This window comes from Hippopotamus amphibius, chromosome 5 (assembly GCF_030028045.1).
Source record: "Hippopotamus amphibius kiboko isolate mHipAmp2 chromosome 5, mHipAmp2.hap2, whole genome shotgun sequence".
In the NCBI taxonomy this organism is placed as follows: Eukaryota; Metazoa; Chordata; class Mammalia; order Artiodactyla; family Hippopotamidae; genus Hippopotamus; species Hippopotamus amphibius.
Window position 1 is genome coordinate 75,034,832 of NC_080190.1, and position 18,681 is coordinate 75,053,512.

The 18,681-nt window shown below is 39.5% G+C and overlaps 1 protein-coding gene across 3 annotated transcripts in view; it reads left to right on the forward strand.

Moving 5' to 3' along the window:
- The window catches only part of ANK3 (ankyrin 3), a 679,472-nt gene that overhangs the window by 549,109 nt on the left and 111,682 nt on the right, over window positions 1-18,681 (forward strand). For all 3 annotated transcript variants that reach the window (XM_057734351.1, XM_057734352.1, XM_057734350.1), the window contains 6 exons: window positions 747-845; window positions 5,318-5,416; window positions 5,504-5,602; window positions 6,424-6,519; window positions 11,129-11,201; window positions 11,364-11,426. In XM_057734351.1, the coding sequence (XP_057590334.1) occupies window positions 747-845; window positions 5,318-5,416; window positions 5,504-5,602; window positions 6,424-6,519; window positions 11,129-11,201; window positions 11,364-11,426 (529 nt within the window). The remainder of the gene's footprint in view (window positions 1-746; window positions 846-5,317; window positions 5,417-5,503; window positions 5,603-6,423; window positions 6,520-11,128; window positions 11,202-11,363; window positions 11,427-18,681) is intronic.

The following is an 18,681-nucleotide window of genomic DNA, read 5'->3' on the forward strand; positions in this document are numbered from 1 at the left end:
CTTAGTGATTTTTTTTCTTGGCCATTGGAACAACTGCATAGCCTGTCCATTCTGTGGTAGAGTCAATTTCAAGTCTCCAGTCTTATTAAATGACCTGGAAATTCTCATGAGATAGCTTTCATACTAAATATTAAATTATCATGAGATAGAATTTATATTACATTTCACAGACCGTCTTTCCTACCCAGAAGCAACATATAGAAAATACTTGTCAGCTTTGGGTATTAATGTTTAATGGAGAAAATGTTATCATCATATGTCAGTATTCAGTTTATAAACAATTTTTATTTTAATAAATTTTTGTGAAGCTAGTATTATTGGTAATGCATTAGAACTCGTGCATAATTTTGTAAAAACAAAAAGTCTATTTTTTAAAAAGTGACTACTGAAGTATATAAGAGGAAAATGATATAATGTCTGGGATTTGCTTTAAAATACTTCTGCAACGCAAAGAACAAACAGAAAGTAGGGCTGGATGAAGCAAACATAGGAAAACCTGATAATTGCTGCATCAGTGATCAGCACACAAGGTTCAGCCCATTCCCGCCACTTTTGAGGATGTTTGAAATTTTTCATTAAGCCTACAGGTAACAGTGTTGTCACATGCAAGCATATAAACTTACTCTGTAGATTTTTTTAAACATAGAAATTATGGGCTTACTCTTCTTGAAGTCATAAATTGTTTCTCCAACGTGCCTGTGTATCCTCCGTCCCTCCGGTAAGATGACCACTTTGATCTTTTGCAGAGTGGCCTGACCCCACTCCATTTGGCTGCTCAAGAAGACAGAGTGAATGTGGCCGAAGTCCTCGTAAACCAGGGGGCATGTGTGGACGCCCAGACAAAGGTATACAAAAAGATCGTCCCCATCCCAAGTGTCATTGTGACTCCTTGTATGGAACAAGTGCAGTTTTCTAGCAGAAAAATAAATCTTCCATCACATCTTTTATACTCAGTATTTCAAATGTATATCTGTACAAGAGACATCAAAGTCTCGGGTTGTGGTGTCCCACGCGCTTTTACCTTTAATGCCTTGAATACTTTATGTAGCTGTATGTTGATACTTCCTATGTTAACACCATTTATTAATCCTTGTGACAGCACATCTGCCCATCAAGGGCAGAGTGTGAAAGCTTGTACCTTTTTTAGTTTTTGTGACTGAATTAAAAAATGCATATAGAAAAACTGTCAGTCATTGATGACCTCTAACTTTATTCAGGCATAGTCTGTGGAAGAGGATACGTTAAGTTTTATTTAGTTACTACTCACTTGCTAAATTTCTTACAGCGTATATGATCGCTAGCAACTCCCTCCCTCTCTCAGCCAAAATAGTTATCTTTTCAAAAAGAAATTTCTGATTAATCTCATAGAATGCCAACATCTCAAACTCACATAAGACAAATGGATATTTCATGTCATCATCAAAGATATGACTTCATATCAGTCTTGCTCTGAACATTTTCTTTCAGCACTTAATTTTGTTACTCTTCGTATCAAACTTATCGACTTTAGAACGTAACTCTTTGTTTCTGTGTGTCACATTCTTGACACAGAAATGAATACCTGTTAACTATTATATTGTGAATACGAACATTTTTGTGTATAACATAGATCGATTCTGGGGTGTGTGGACAGATGTTGAAGATATTAATAACAGAGAAGAGTCACTGGGAATTAGCCAGGTAAAAGGGTGTTGCAGGTATCAAAATCAGGCTGGATTCGTGGGACAAGCACAGAAAGTAGCCCGGAGTAGACTACAGGCTTTGCACAGTGTTCTGACTCTCTATGGCTGTGGCTTCTCCACCCATACTGCGTTCTCTTAGAAAGAAGCTGCCCAGAAGAGACGTGACCAGGCAAGATCCTTAATTATTTTTAAACCCTGTACTAAAATAGTGAAGCATAGCAGCACTATTTACAATAGCCAGAACATGGAAGCAACCTGGATGTCCATCGACAGAGGAATGGATAAAGAAGATGTGGTACATATATACCATGGAATATTACTCAGCCATAGAAAGGAACGAAATTGAGTTTCTTGTAGTGAGGTGGGTGAACCTAGAGTCTGTCATACAGAGTGAAGTAAATCAGGAAGAAAAAAGCAAATATCGTATAATAATGCATGTATGTGGAATCTAGAAAAATGGTGTAGATGATCTTATTTGCAAACCAGAAAGAGACACAGGCAGAGAGAACAGATGTACGGATACCAAGGGGGAGAGGGTAGGGTGGGAGGAATTGGGAGACTGGGATTGACACATACATTATTGATGCTCTTGTATAAAATAGACAACTGATGGGAACATATTGTATAGCACAGGGAACTCTGCCTAATGCACTGTGGTGACCTAAATGGGAGGGAAGTCCACAGGGGAGAGGATACTGAATGTGTGTGGCTGATGCATTTTGTTGTGTAGTGGAGGCTAACACAACATTGTTAAGCAACCATACTCCAGTAAAAATTAATTTAAAATAAAATAAAATAAAATAAAATAAAATAAAAGCAAATACAATGGTCCCTGGCTGGGATAGTCCTAGATAGAGCTGTGATCTAGGTAGCCCCCCCCACTCCCGTTTCTGAACTGTCTCGCGCTCTTAAAGTTGCCATGGCCTCTTTGGTAAGCCTAACTGCCCAGTTCTCTCTTTCCTCTGTTCCCTTCCAAACTTCTCATTCTAAGAAATCTCATTGCCCTTAGCCCTGAATGCCTTCCTAGGTAGCTAAATATTTAACAAAGAAACCAGTAAAGGCAACAATAGTGGCTGAATGGTTTCTTGTTACTTTCCATGAAAATACAAGCATTTTTCAATCTGAAAAACTCAGACTGGATTTAGCTTATATTCTTTATTTTGCTTGTATACTTTCATCAGAAAAGAAATGTTTGCTTTAGAACTTTGCGACTTCATGGTAAATAGATTCACCCTAGGTTGTTTTATTGACACATACATATACACAAACAGACTTTAAAACTTTTGGGGGGGTCATGTGTCCCTTTGTAAATTAAAAATTCAAGAAGGCAGTAACGGTTCTGTTTCCCAATACTTTTTCATCCCAACACATCCAACGTGTACATCAGGACTCAGGCAGGAATTAAGGCAGTGATTTTCAAGGGCAGATTGGGAGGAGAGGAAATGGTACTGTGAACCTTTTGCTCCCGATTTGCACAAGCGATCCCCTGGTTTAAGAGTCTCAGGTCTCTACTAGGGTTTCTTCCTAATCCCGCCCAACTCAGATCACAGTCAATAATCATTTTTGTACTCAGTATAATATTTCTGAAACATGTACCTTTTCCTGCCCTATACAAGTGATGCACTTCAGAAAGCATCTCTCTGCCTCTTAAAAATTTTTTCCCTTCCTTTCTCTTTTCAGCAAAGATCAGAGCACCAAAAAGAAGCATGGCTGTGATCATGCCATAGTTGAGTAGAGCAGGTGTGCAAAGAGACGGGTTGCTTGGACTTGCTTCATAACCTTGTAGATAAGGAATTGATTATGTCCCGTGAACTTCCAGATTTTTCCTGGTAAAGATGACATCCCCAAGCCAGCTGACAGGTAGAATGTATGGTACCATTTGAGTCACTGGCTTCAATTTTCAAATACTAATAATTAAATTATCAAGAGCTTGCAGGGAAGCTCTTCTGAGGAAAAGACCAGAACATCCTGGTAACAGCCCATGCAGCCTTCCCACTGGCCCGCTGACCTACCACATCTCCTCCTCACTTTGCATTTGAAGTTCTCCAAATCAGTTCAGACTAAATTGTGTTGCTGGCCACAGGGTTTAATGCTTAGTGTTGTACAGCTGAAATGAAGCCACTTGTTTTGATTTTTGAAAGGGTAATTTCTGGAAGCATTTTATTTAGACCACCCTGAAGCACTGATTCTTGGAGGTACTGATTAGCGAGTAAATAGTTAAATTAGCTTTCTTTAAATGTGTGTAAAATCACAAAAATGTTTATTTGATACATACTCCTTTCATGTGTGTTTCTAGAGCTCCTACTAGTTGTCAGGTTCTTCCCTGGGTGATGGTGTTCCCTGCCCTCATAGAGTTCATGGTCTGGAGAGGGAGACACTGGATAATAAAAATAACAATAAAAATGTAATAATAAGAGCAAAATATATTACTCATTTTCTCTGTGTCAGATGCTGTTCTAAGCGCTTACCTTCATTAATTTGCTTAATCCTCATAACTACCTTATGAAGTTGGCAAAATTAGTATCCCTATTTTACCGAGGAGGAAACTGAGGCACAGAAAAGTAATTACTTGTATAAGGTAGCATAGCTAGTTGGTCCAAAGCCTGATTTTGACCCCATAAATAAATAGTAAATTTAGAAATACTGGCATTAACTGAATTTTTTTTTTACAACAGTGGGAATGTAGAAGGGGATTATAGCTGGCTCAGTATCATAGGAACGTGAGAAAAAATTGGGGGCATGTCCCAAGATACTGCTAGAAAATTAAGATCTCGGAGGGCCTTGATGTGCCAGGCTTAAGCTTTTTATCCTGTTTGCACTGGGGAGCCTTGAAAGGTTTTAAACAGAAAAAGGTAAGATTAGATATCTGGTTTAGAAAGATCCTAGAAGACAATGCAAAGAACTAGTCGGTAGTTTCGGGCAGGGGCCGTTAGGAGGCTGTTGCTGAGGTCCGGGTGAAGAATGGATAAGGCCTCAACCAAGGGGCAGATGGGATGTTGATGAACAAGAGAGAAATTGAAGAAATCCTTAACAAGTACGAACAATGGGACTTGAGACCACACGTACATGGGGACGGAGGAAAACTGAGAAATTCAGGATGAATCTAAAGATGTAACTCTGTAACCAGGTGATCACAAGTCCCATTCAATGAGACAGGAAGTGAAGGAGAAGCTGGTTGGAGAAAGAACACTGTGAGTCCTGTGCTGGGTGTGTTGAGTTTTAGATTACCTACGAACCATCTAGGTAGAGACAGCCAGTAAGGGACTAAAGTTTTGGTCTGGGATATAGGAGGGGGGTCTGGATTGAAGACCCCGATTTGGACGTGGTCAGAATAAATATATTAGTTGAAGTTGTGAATGTGGATGTGATCACGGAGGAACAGTGTTATGAGAATAAAATGAGCCATTGCTAGCGAGAGCACTTTGGGACATTTAGTAACTATTTCCATGTGAGATGACATTGTTATTGATACTGTAGACTAGCTCTGAGGATTATCAAGGACACTTGTTTTATATAGGGAGAAAACTCTTTCTGCCTCATTAAGAAAGGTTAAATAACACTCTTGCTTCTATTTAGGATAGCTGTTGCTGAAAGTACACTTAGGATGTTTCTTTTTTTAAAAAATATAATTACAGATGGGATACACACCACTTCATGTGGGCTGCCACTATGGAAACATCAAGATTGTTAACTTCCTGCTCCAGCACTCTGCAAAAGTGAACGCCAAAACAAAGGTAAACTCCTTTCTCCTTTGTATCCGCCAAGTCATTGATCTTGTGTCCCAGGAAGCAAGAGTGTTTGCTTTGATCTTCCTTCTGCAGAATGGGTACACGCCACTGCACCAAGCGGCTCAGCAGGGGCACACGCACATCATCAACGTCTTGCTTCAGAACAGTGCCTCCCCCAATGAACTCACTGCGGTAAGAGCAGAGGGCTCACTAAGGGAAGAGTGGGGAGCTGGGCCTGGCTGCTGCTGTCTTCTCACAGTTCTCGCTGTGCACCAAGGTTGCTTTTTTTTTATTTAATTAATGTATTTCTTGGCTGCCTTGGGTCTTCGTTGCTGTGTGCAGGCTTTCTCTAGTTGGGGCGAGCAGGGGCTACTCTTCGTTGCATCGCGTGGGCTTCTCACTGCGGTGGCTTCTCTTGTGGCAGAGCATGGGCTCTAGGCGTGCAGGCTTCAGTAGCTGTGGCGTGTGGGCTTCGTTGCTCCACGGCATGGGGGATCTTCCCGGACCAGGAATCTAACCCTGCATTGGCAGGCGGGTTCTTAACCGCTCTGCCACCAGGGAAGTCCCCAAGGTTGCTTTTTGACTTTCATTAGTAGGCATAAACAGCGCATTCAGTAGAACGAAGGGAAAAGGACAATAACTGTATTGTTGTGAGCTGTCTAGAGAGAGAGATGTGATTACTGTTTCCCACTTAAAAATGACAAACCCACTGCTACCCAGGGGAGAGTGCATATGTAAGAAGAAGCGCGTGTTTGTTGCCTTGATTACATAGAACATTAAAATGCCTCTCGGATTCCATGGGTAGCAGTCCAGACTCTGCTGTATGAGTGGGAACAGGTTAGGTGAGTTTTGTGCAAGGTATGTCTTTAATGACACAGCGTTTTCGATATGACAGTAGGAAAGGACTGGTGAGACACACGCCTTACGTTCGTACAGGCAAAACGTGTGGAAACACAGGTGCTGAGACACGTGGAATGACTTGTAATTCCTTGTCCACGTTTCCCTCTTGCCAGAATGGAAACACTGCCCTGGCCATTGCCCGGAGGCTTGGCTACATCTCAGTGGTGGACACCCTGAAGGTGGTGACTGAAGAGACCGTGACCACAACTGTGAGTAGTGATGCCAGACTTTGTCACCCCGTTACTCCGAGAGCCATTTCTCAGACTGGGACTGCAGATTTTCCCAGGCTTTGGGGAGATGAACCTTTTATCCTCCATTCAGAGATGGTGCACCATATTTCCAGCTGCTGTTACCTCCTTGATGGCAGTTAGCAAAGCAATACTCTCATTTCGGATAGGAAGAAAAATTCAAAACACTAAAAATGCCTTTTAAAAAGTTATACCTTTCAAAAAGCTATAGGGTTTTTAGTTCCATAGAAAGCTAAATGTATTTCTTTTTTTTTCCTTTGAGAACTTTTATTGAGATACAATTGACACACAATAAACTGCATATATTTAAAGTGTACAATTTGATTTTTTTTCTTATTCGTAGTATATATATGGCAATCCCAATCTCCCAATTCATTATTTATTTTGATATAAAAATTTTTTTAATGAGACTAAGGCAGAAATGTTTTAACATCCTTCTTTGGCAATGTAAGAAAGATGAAAACTCTAAGTTCGTTCTTTAAAATATTTTAACTCACAAATGATAATGGATACATTGTCATCATTACTGTGAAAATATTTTTGCCTTGTTAGGGAAACATTAGAGATAGGATCCAAATCAGTTTTTCACACCACACTCACTCCTCTTCCATTCACCTATTGGAGTTTTCCTAGGAAAAACAATAGGATGTTGTGTTAAAACTTAAAGTAAATCTTTACCAGGAAGCCTTATTGCATCACATGTATTTTTACAAGCTGCCAGCCTCTAGGATAAATCATTTCTTTTGAACCCCGTCTGGCGCCTTTGAACTCCATCAGGATTTGGTAACTTTGGAATCAACAGAAGATATTGCACCATATCAGAGACTTATTTCAGTTATTCCTGACTCCATGACTCAACACACAAGCCCGAGACTGAGTCCATACAGTTTCAGTTTAGGACTCTGCAGCACTTGGAATTATCGACTGTGCTTCCTTTTCTCATAATACCACCTCCCAACATGAAGAAGGCGTAGTTCACATCTGCAGTCTGATACACAGTGCTCCACACAAAACACCATGGCCTGAGGGACTCTGTAGCTACCTGTCTATTGAGTTATTTGGCTGTGTACAGGTTTTAGAAAATAAAAATCCAGCATGCTGATCACAAGAGAGAGATTTTGTGATTTGCAAAAGAGAAAACAGTAGCTTTAACGGACTAGAGCAATGGTTGTCAACCAGGGCATGTTTCTAACTTTAAGATATAGTTGGAATTAGAAATAAATTCCTACATATTGCTTTCTTATACCTCTTGAGTATTTCATCATCTTAAAACCTATTATTAAATTCTCAAGGAAAGAGTTTATATAAATGATGTTTATTAACCTTAATTTTATAGATATGCCGTGTAGCTCTCTTTAGAGTAGGGAAGGAGAGAAGGACAAGGTATTAAACAATGGCCAAGTGTCACAATGCTATAAAAGATTTGAAGCCACCGAAATAAATATGTGAAACTTCTGTTTCAATGTTAGAGAATTGAAAATGGTATAATAGTTCAAAACATAAAACTTATTTGATTAAATGTCAATGCTTTTCTCACCCGTTAGGAAAGTTCAGAGTGTTTCTTCGATATCAGAAAAAGCTTTAGGAGAAAATAAAGTTACAGACAGAGAAAGTAAAGTTACAACCTCAGAAAATGTACTGAGAGAAAAGGGTTTTAGGGCTCTGGTTCCTGGTGAAAGAATGTGCACGGGCGACATGCCGTTTCTCACTCAACGTCATCAGCTGACTTGGTGATTTTCTGCCAGAGAGAAAAGACCGGACTCATGCTAACAGGAAGGTCCAGTTTGCCTAGTGAGGTAAATGAGGCTTCCACCGAGTGAAATGTTTACATTGACTAGAAAAGAGTCCATTGAAGTTGCTAAGACTTAGTCCAGCACTGTGGTATTTGAGACTTTATTTCAAGTGGAGACACCGCCTTGTTAGCCCTACCTTTGCAGTTACATGTTATCCAGCTCAGACAGGACTGGTGCAATTCAGGGTGGATTCTATGATCTTAGGCTAACTGAACATAGCACAGCCTCTGCCACAGGTGGGTCTCTGTTCAGCCAGCTACAGAAGCCCCAGCAACCCTTGTCTCCATAAGCAGACATCAGTTTCTCAGCAACCTGAGAAATAAGACTGCCTCTTTGATAGGAGTGCCGTATTTGATGTGGCCATTCTGAGAAAGATGCTTTAGTTAATGACATTACAATCATGGTAGAGAAGGAAACTGAGTGGCTGGAAGCAGATATTCAAAAGATACCAATTAAGCTATTCAAATTACATTGTTTAAAATTCCCTCAGTAGTATTTAAAATTCCACTCATTAGTGGAATACTTCTATCACTCAGATGTTGATGTCTAATAACATTCTCTTATAAAGGGAACCAGGGCTCCTTGGAGAAATGACAAAATCTACAACTGGGTCAGGAAGTATACAAGATGAGCCTGGAAACCCCTCCCCCCGATAAATAAGTAAATAATAAATACACATACACAGAATGCTGGGATATGTTAAAGCGACACAGGGAGCCACTGAAAGACTTCCCGATGGCCAAAGCCAGAACAATTTGAACAAAAGAAATAAGACAGCATTGGGCTATAGCGCAAAGTATAAAATACGTATCCATGCGTTCATACTGATACAGGTAAATGATTGAATAACAATGGAGGAAGTGACAAATTTCTCAGGCAAAAGATTTCCAAATAATTTATGAAAATACTTTACCCTCAAAGAGGCAGAACATGATTCCCCACTGCTTAAGTATGTCTGAGTATAGTAACTTCCCTCCAAAGAAAACAGTGTGGAGAGCAGGGGAAATAGAGTAGTTTACCGTGGAGAAAGCTGACCAACACTGCTTCAGCCAGATGACCAAGTACAACATCAGCCCTGGTAAATCATGTTGACGGTATATACCCTCGATGTGATGTAATGAAAATGGCATTTTACCACAGTGGTCTTCCTCATCAAAACATATAACCGCAGTCTAATCAGTGGGAAAAACATGAGACAAATCTCAATTAAGGGACATTCTACAAAATACCTGACCAGTTCATTCTGAAACTGTCAAGGTCATTAAAAACAAGGAAAGTCTGAGAAAGTGTTACAGCCATAGGAGCCTAAGGAGATTGATGACTAAAGATAACATGGTATCCTGGATGGGATGCTAAAATAGAAAAAGGATATATGGCAAAAAATAAGGAAATCTGAATAAAATATAGACTTTAATGATAATAAAAAATAAACATTGGTGCATTAATTGTGACAAAGGTACTGTGCTAATATGTGTTAATCATAGGGGAAACTGGGTGAACATGCTTTGCTATACTCACAATTTTTCTGTAAATCTAAAACTGTTCTAATAGAAAATATTTGCTTTTTGAAAATGTTGAATTACAATATTACATGCTGGAAAAAATACCAAGTAATGCTTTATTTTAACACTACTTGTACCGTTAGTCTTCCTTATGCGCAAATTAAAAGAGGACTCATTTTAAAACTGAAACATATTAGGTCATTAATTTTTTCAAACAAGTAGTACTGTCAGCATCCTTTGGATGGATACACTCTATCTAGGGGAAAAGTCATGAAAGAGCAAGTAAAAGATTTAGTAAAGCCTTTGCTCTGTTATACTGTATACCATTCTTTAAAATTTTGTGGAGGTTAAAATTATCCTGCAAATGCATTACCTCTAAAATATCTTCTGCAAACACATAGTTGTAAAAGTTATATAATTTATTGGAATCTTAATATTTTGATTTGTTCCTGAAATTAAAACATACACGTAGGAGGGGAAAACAAAAGAAGCGGCTGGCTTGGCGCACGCAATAAAGACATGCTTCTTGCCGTTCATTTGGCCTATCTCCAGCTAAGACTTTTAGTGGAGGGGGTGGCAAGTTTATGATGACCACAAAGAAGGGTAGCAATGACTCAAGGGGAGCAATATGTCTCTTCCGTTTTCCTTCGAAAAGTTTTATTAGGGACCTAAATCTTCTAAGCTGATGTGCTTTGCCACTAGAATTCTTTTACCTTGCATTCGTTCTCTGCCATGTATATGATGAGGAACTTTGTGCTATCAAGGCAGCGGTCCTCAACCTTTTTGGCACCAGGGACTGGTTTCATGGAAGATAATTTTTCCATGGACTGGGGTGGGGGGGTGGGGAGATGGTTTCAGGATGATTCAAGCTCATAACATGTATTGTGCACTTTATGTCTATTATTACTGCATTGTAACATATAATGAAATGATTATCCAGCTCACCATAATGCTGACAGGAGGCGGAGCTCAGGTGGTAATGCGAGCAGTGGGGAGCGGCTGTAAATACAGAATGAAGCTTCACTCGCTCGGCCGCTGCTCACCGCCTGCTGTGTGGCCTGGTTCCTAACAGGACCACTACCAGTTTGCGGGCCAGGGGTTGGGGACCCCTGGATTAGGGGGTAATTTTGGTGTCTTTTTGTATGAGGTGGTCTTCAAGATATTCAACACGTAAATCCCACAATAAACCAACAGATTAATTTAGGAAGAAATGAATAGTCTCAGTAAAACATGCTGTCAGCTTATACTAAAGTAGCTGCTTTTTTTTGTTACCAGACTGTCATAGAGAAGCACAAAATGAATGTTCCAGAAACGATGAATGAGGTTCTTGATATGTCTGATGATGAAGGTATGAAAACCTCCTTTGAGTTCATAGCAACAAAGAATGAGTGTGTATTTGCTTCCTGAAGAAAATTCATTGCAAAAATGTTTTTCGGAGCATTAACATGTTTTGTTGTAGTATCCAGAGCATGCCTTTTTCACACTTCCATTGTTCACTTAAATCATGCAGTTCGTAAAGCCAACGCCCCTGAAATGCTCAGTGATGGTGACTATATCTCAGATGTTGAAGAAGGTATTTGTGAATTTTTATTGTGATAAAGTTTAACTACCAGCTTTATCTTCCATTTCTTATCTTTGAAATGTAACCTTTCCTTGAGTTACTAACTTTTCATTTTATCTTGTGATTATTAATTAATGTATCATTTAAACAACATGTATTTGGTATCACTGACTGTCTTCTTTTCGTCTCTTTGAATCCCCTCCCCTTGAACCCATTTTCCAACTTGAAAATACAAGTGTCACTAATTATCCAGATTACTGTCTTACTATTTGTTTCTATTAAGCAGAAAAGCTAATGTTTTTATTGTTTACATTTGAAAATCTATAAAGGAAAATCTGATTAATGTTTACATCTAGAATGTTTTTTAAGTAAGTAAGAGGAGGTTTCTAGGGAAGGGATTAAATGCCCATTCTAAAATGGACTCTGAGCTTTGCAGTAAAAGCTACTTTTGATCTTGAACTCATAATGAAAACCCAACCTGAACAAAATTGCTTTCAAAATATAAATTTTCAATATTGATTTCACGAAAGAGACAGAATATGGATGATTGTAGCTATTCTTCATGTACTTAAAAGAAACTTTTAGTTTTATGCCTTACTTAAAAATCAGTGCATTTGACCAGGTCACAATATGTAGATATATTAATGAATGACATCTTTATTGTTCATTGGAAAACTAGCATGTTTACAGTAAATAAATATGATAAAGATGGCAAATTTTGTCATTTTACTGAAATAATGAAACGTTTACTTACAGTAGAATTTATATTATATTTATATTTCTTTCTTGCATCACTTGACTGTCCCAAACAATGTTCCATCTTATTGCCTCTCCATTTGCTCTCTCTCATGTTGCATTTTTCTCTTGGGTCAGTCTTAGGCTAGTCTTTCTTTGCCTCTAGGTTTACCTTTGTTGTAATTATTGGTTCCTTCTTTGATTTGCCCAAATTTCACTGGAAACCTAAATGGTGGGAAAGCCCACCTGATACAAAGTCATGTTAGCTTTTTCAGTGTCCAATGGCTGCTGAGTGTAAGTGCGTTGTGGGCGGGGACTGCCCGCCTCGCAGAGCTAATGTCTTGGTGGTCATTTAGGGACCTGAAAGTACCTGTCTCATTGTTTGTAAATGTTGTTTTGATATATGTTAAAGGCTTCTACTTATCATTTTTCTTTCTTTTTCTGTAAACCATCAACTATATGTTTACCTCTGTTTATCCCCCAGTGGATAATATTTGTATCATCTTTAGGACTCTATGAGTAATATGCCTTACTGTCGTATTATATTTCCCTGCTTTCTTATGCAACATTTTCAGAGTCATTTCTCCTGTGCAGAAGATAAAAGTGACGTTCTTACAAAGATGCACACACTCACAAAATATGGTGTCAAAAGTACATTTTCAAATGAAATTACTATGAAATATGACAATCGCAAACCTAAAAATTTGCTAGTTTCTAACAAAATATCCCCAAATGGCTGCATTGATGAGATGCCAGGTTTGAATGGACTCTGTAACAGCCTTATACATGTGGAGAACTAATTTCCAAAAAGAAATTTTGCATCTCATTCGAAGATAATTCATTTAGCTGTTTAACCAGAAATGACAGTCGTTTCCTTTAGATTGATCTCAGCTTGGGAATTTGAAATAAATAAGCAAATTTTCATTCTCATTTTATCCATCTTTCTTTAAACTCAACTCTTGCTTTATGGTTGTGTCTGGGGGCTGTTGGAATCAAGCAGCTCTTGACTTCATAATGTTGTAGAACTTAATGTTGAAAGGGGGTTGGTTAAAGGTCACTCAGTCTGAACAACCATCACCTCATGCCGGAATCACCTCTGTAGAAGCCTCTGTTAGGCGATACTTTGCCCAGATGCCTCCTTGATGGGAATTCCCTAATTCCCAGGCCGCCTATTCCATGTGAACAACCCTGGCTTTAAACATTCTTTGCTTTATGGAACACTCTTGTCGTGGATTCAGGCTTTAGCTCAGTGCTTCAGGCTCTGCTCTCTTTGGCACTGTTTACAACAAAAGCTGCCTCCTTCAGGTAACAATCCATCTGATATTTAAAAATGCTTTTCGTGTTTCTTCTCAGTGTTTTTTCTTCTGGGCATATTATCGGCACTACCTTCCCCTGTTCCCTTAATGTCACGGTCAGTCTCTTGTGCACATTTCTGTGTGTGTATCCATCTCACACTGAGGGGGCGAGAACCGAACACCATATTCAAGGTGCGGTCAGATCCAAGCAGAGTATATAGGACTACTGCTTTGTCCGTAGACGAAGATGATTGAATCATAAAAATCTATGATTGAAGATGAAGGTATTTTCGAGGTTATAACATATGCTTACTTGACGCCTATTAATATTTTGTAATATTAATATTACAAAATTGAGCTAATGTCCCTCAATTTTGCTTTCGTAAGGTCCAGTGAGACACATTAGCCCTGTAGCACGTATTTGTATCATTCTCTGCTCCGTGAACTAGCATTTCTATTTTATTCCAAATCCCGCAACAAATCATTTTGAAAGTCAAATTCTAAAAGGATCCCTACAACTTTAATGATACTATTTATGTCTGATCTATTTGCCTGGTAGTGCTGTCAGAGCTTTGCCACTGTCGTCTGATTTGGTGCTGCCTGTTTCATGAAGCCCTTATGGATGGAGGCGAATGTTTGTTTCTGTGAAACCGCAGCATGTTGTGAATCTCTATATAGAAGAACCAGTAAGTTCTTGAGGGCTCCTAGGTGCAAAGACTATCCGCAGCTCTTAAAAGCGAATAAGGGTAGTAAGCAATACATGCAGCCAGGTTTCCTCAAGAAAAGAGGAATGAGTTTGTAGCATGGGTAAATGTAATTTTAATCCTAAATTATACAAATCAAGTGGAACATTAGGGCAAGAGTGCCAAAGGTAGTCTCTTTTCCTCCTCCTTCCTCTTTTCTTTTCTCTTTGCTCTCTCTTTCTCTTTCTCCTCTTTCTTTGGTCCACTATGAGAAATTAGTATAGGTAAAACAGAATTTAGATTAATTTCTCAAAAAAAAAATTTTCAGAAAAACAAGGCTAAAAAACGTTATCAGTTAATGGCCTAAGGGAACAATGGAGCCAAGTTACAGAGTAGAGCAGAGGTTGAAGTGTCAGCACAGTAGAGATAAAGCGACATGTTTAAGCAGGTGATAAGCCCACATGGGATACGGGTAAGGGGTAAACAGAGCTCCTCGGGGCTGCTTCACAGATGTCTTAACGCTCTGCTTTCTTCTTGCCCAGAAAACACGTTACATGCATACAAAACTAGTGTACATGCAAAATTATTGTCGATTTTAGTACCACTTAGAGTCTTATGTTTTGCAATCCAGTTTGTAACTAAAAAGAAAGAAAAGATGAAATTGGGAGAGAGCAGAGGGAGGGAGGGAAGAAAGAGAAGGGAGAAAGAAAGGAGGGAGGGAAGGGGGAAGGAAAAAAGGGAAAAAACTAGAAGACAATTGCAATTAAGATTCTGGTTGTCTTCTAGTTTGAGTCCCGCCCCCCGCCCCACCCCCAGCCCCCCCAGGAGGCTTCACCACTGGCTTTGGTTCAGGGATGGTTTTACATTGTCAATTCCTATGAAGTGTATTTTGTCAATTTAAAAAAATGTAGCATATTGTTCTTGTAGCTTGCAGGATTCTAGTGGGTTGGGTTATAGTGATAGATTTAGAGAACTATAGATGGGATGTAATGAGATCTGGAAATAAGCCGTGGAAAGTAAAAACCCAAAAGGCAGCTCTGTGACATAGGACTCCAGCGAACAGCTTTATGAGACAACTGGGTGAGACAGCCCTTGCTGGGAAGAATTCTTTTATTCTTAGCGACTTACAATTCTGATAGGACTGCAAAAGCTCTCTCAGGATCAAATGTAGACACGAAATAGTAAAAGAAAAAAGTGAGAGTCTAAGTACAGTTAGAAATAATCATCGGGATAGGTATACCGCAATCTACCTGATTGTGAAGTTTCCTTTTAAGGGAAATCTAAAATCTGGAAACTGGATTCCACGATCTGTCGAGGAGCACAGAAGGGGTTAATGAAGCAGAATAAAGCTTTTTCTGCTTCGTCCCTTTTTTCTGACCCAGAGAAAAGGAACTGTACAGCGTATCGGAGTTTTGTGTACGAAAATCGCTATCCACTGGTTCTTTGGAATTGAAGCAGTAGAAATCTAAAGGCTGGGCATCAGGCTTGAGCCTCTCAGCATTTAAATTCTTAATCACCATCTGTATATTTTTCTTAAAGAGTGAGATTCTTACTTTATATAGTGGGTCAAAATCTTTGGATACATTATTTATAAAAACTTATTTTAAAAATTCTTTAAAAAAATCAAAATAATTGTCAGATAGGTATAGGTTTGAGGTATAATAAAGCACTAACGCTTCATCAGATGTTGTGAGACAGTCATGCTCAGATCACCTTTGTACAAAAATCACTGCCTAGTGGAAGCCCCAGCAAAGTAAAAGCCACAGATTTCAGAGACCGAAAGGGCAGTTTAGTATCCTGGAGCCCAAGCTCTTCATTCTACTGATGAGGAAGTATAGCCTAAATGAATGTTGAGTGACTTGCCCAACCAGGTTAGTGGCAGAATGGGACAAGAAGACAGATCTGACAGTCTGTGGCATCCGGTCATCTCTTTCATGGCTACTTGAATGTGACTTGTGTTCTTATATATAGAACCCAAGAATGAATTTTTTTTAACCTTCAAAAAAAAATGTATGCTTAGGAAAAGGAATAAATCATGCTCTTGGAAATTGTCACAAGGTAATAATTATTTCTTTAAAGACCTTGATGAAACTGCAAGAAATGGTCCTCTGACCATCTTGGCAAAAGGAATATACAAACCAAGATGCAAGTTCTCGTAAAATAGATCTAAACATAATCTAGAATGGACTTTAAGAACTCAAAACAAGTAATTTTAGTAAACATATCCAAGTATTTTCAATTAGGAGAGAATAAGTAGAATTTGACTTGGCCCAATCTGAAGCTCAAAAAAATTAGAGAAATTACTTTGGGAAACACAAAGCTGGATATTGGGGAAAATGTCCTATAGGACCTCTTCTCGCCGAATGCTTTGAATTATCCTGATCTCCTAGTCATCTGAATAAATAAATCAGGCTATTATGTTTTTAGCTTTACAGATCTGGAAGGAAGCCTTGGAGATTAATTTGCCTCCAGGTGGTCCAAAGGAGTGGTGGTTGTTATGCAGAAATTGTTCTTCACCTGAAATGTTATCATTTTACAAATACCTGTTAAATCCTAACATCTGGCCTTTTGCCTGACAGCTCTCTGCTTACAATGGACCTTTCAAACATACATTACATAGTTGCGTGCTACTCTGGGTTATAAAGTTACAATGAAATACCAGACTCAGAGAGAGACCTAATCTTAGTCTCTGTTGTATCCCCAGAACCTAGTACAGGGCCTGGCACACAGCAGCTCTTCAATATGTGTTTGGACAGCTGCATCCAAGCGGAGGGGGACTGAAAGGAAAGGATAGTTTTAGAGGTTTCTGAGGACAGGCAAGATGGAGAAAATTTGCCTCGCCTCCTCCCTTTTCCTGCCATGATACCCCTTCTCACTGAGACAGCCCTAGGCTGCGTATCAACTCAATAAACAGCTGGATAATGACTCTCCCAAGGGGCGTCTGCATCTCAAAGAATCGATGGTGAATTTAAAAGAATTTCCACCTAAAGAAAGAGTACCTGTGGGCTGAGACAGAGGCCTTTATTCTAAAACAGAGTCCATCCTGTCTTTGGTCATCCTTTCTTTGGGGTTGGAATTCATAAGCCTCATCCACACTGTCCACTTCCCCAGCCGTGTGCTTGATGTTTCCACGGAGAGTCTCACGGATATCTCACCCTGCCCTAAACATACCTCCCAAAGCAATGTCTCTTCCCACCTTCCTCCATTTCAGGAAACGGCTCCATCACCCAAACCAAAATCTGTGGTTCTGTGCAAGCTGCCTTTTCTTACCCTTACATCTGGTCCATCAGCAAGTCATATCAATGCTGCCTCCAGAATACGTCCCACATCCCTCTGCTTCCCGCTGCCACAACCCTAATCCCACCCATCAACACGCCGCCCGGGGACTATTGCAAGAAGCCTCTTTACGTGTCTCCATGTCTGCGCTTCCCCCACAGACTCAGCTTTCTGCACAGCATCCTTAGCAATCTTTTAGAAAGGGAAATTGGATCATGTTATTCCATTCCCCAGCTCCAAACCTTCCAAAGCTCATCGCTGTGTTTTTAAGTTTCATGCATATTGTTGCATATAATTGTAGTTCACTCATTTTCATTTCTATATAATAGTCTGTATGCCTGTGTCATAATTAAGTTATTTATTCTACTGTTGGTGGAAACGTGAATTGTTTCCAGCGTGAGGCTGTTGCAAAGAAAGCTGCTACAAACCTTACATATATTTCCTGGTGCACATACATCTATGCACGTTTCTGCAGGGTATAGACCTAGGATTGTAGTTGCTGGGATGTAGGTTATGCAAAGACAACAGAAGTCATCAAAACCAGGTAGCACTAACCTAGGATTATAAAATTAGGCTATAAAAAAAGCAACAGGAAAATAATATCATGAAAGCGATTACCATGAGGAGGGAGGAGACGGCTGTGATGGGGATGGGAATGTGGGAGGCGGCTTCTGAGGTGCTCATGTTGTATTTCTTAACCTCCGCTGCACTTATTTTACAACAATCTGTTAAGATGTATGTCTGCATGTTATGTAGTCATCTGCGGGGTTGCTATATTTGGTGACCAAAGTAGCCACCCCCTCTAAATAATACACATACACCCCCCAAATAGTACAAATACAGAACTAAAATAGAAACATGCCAAGGCTTTACGATGCACTTAGAGCAAAACTCAGGGCCTTTCCGTGGTCAGTGAGTCCTTTATGATGTGGCCCCTGGTTACCTATCTTCCATTCTCCTCTCAATCACGCTTTCTGATTTCTTCCTAATACTCATCTCAGTTTATGAGTCATTAAGTTGAGAGGGCAGCAGACTTTTTCTGTAAAGGGCCAACGATCAATATTTTCAAATCTCAGGCCATGTGGTCTGTGTCCCAACCACCCAGCCCTGCCTTTGTAGCCCCAAAGCAGCCAGAGATAATATCTAACTAAACAAAAGGGCATGGCTGTGGGGCGATAAAACGCGATGAACCAAAATAGGCAGGAGACTGGATTTTGCCCAGATTGTAGTTTGCCGACTTTCGGTTAATTTCTTTTCTTTCAGCGTAGGCTGGTAGCT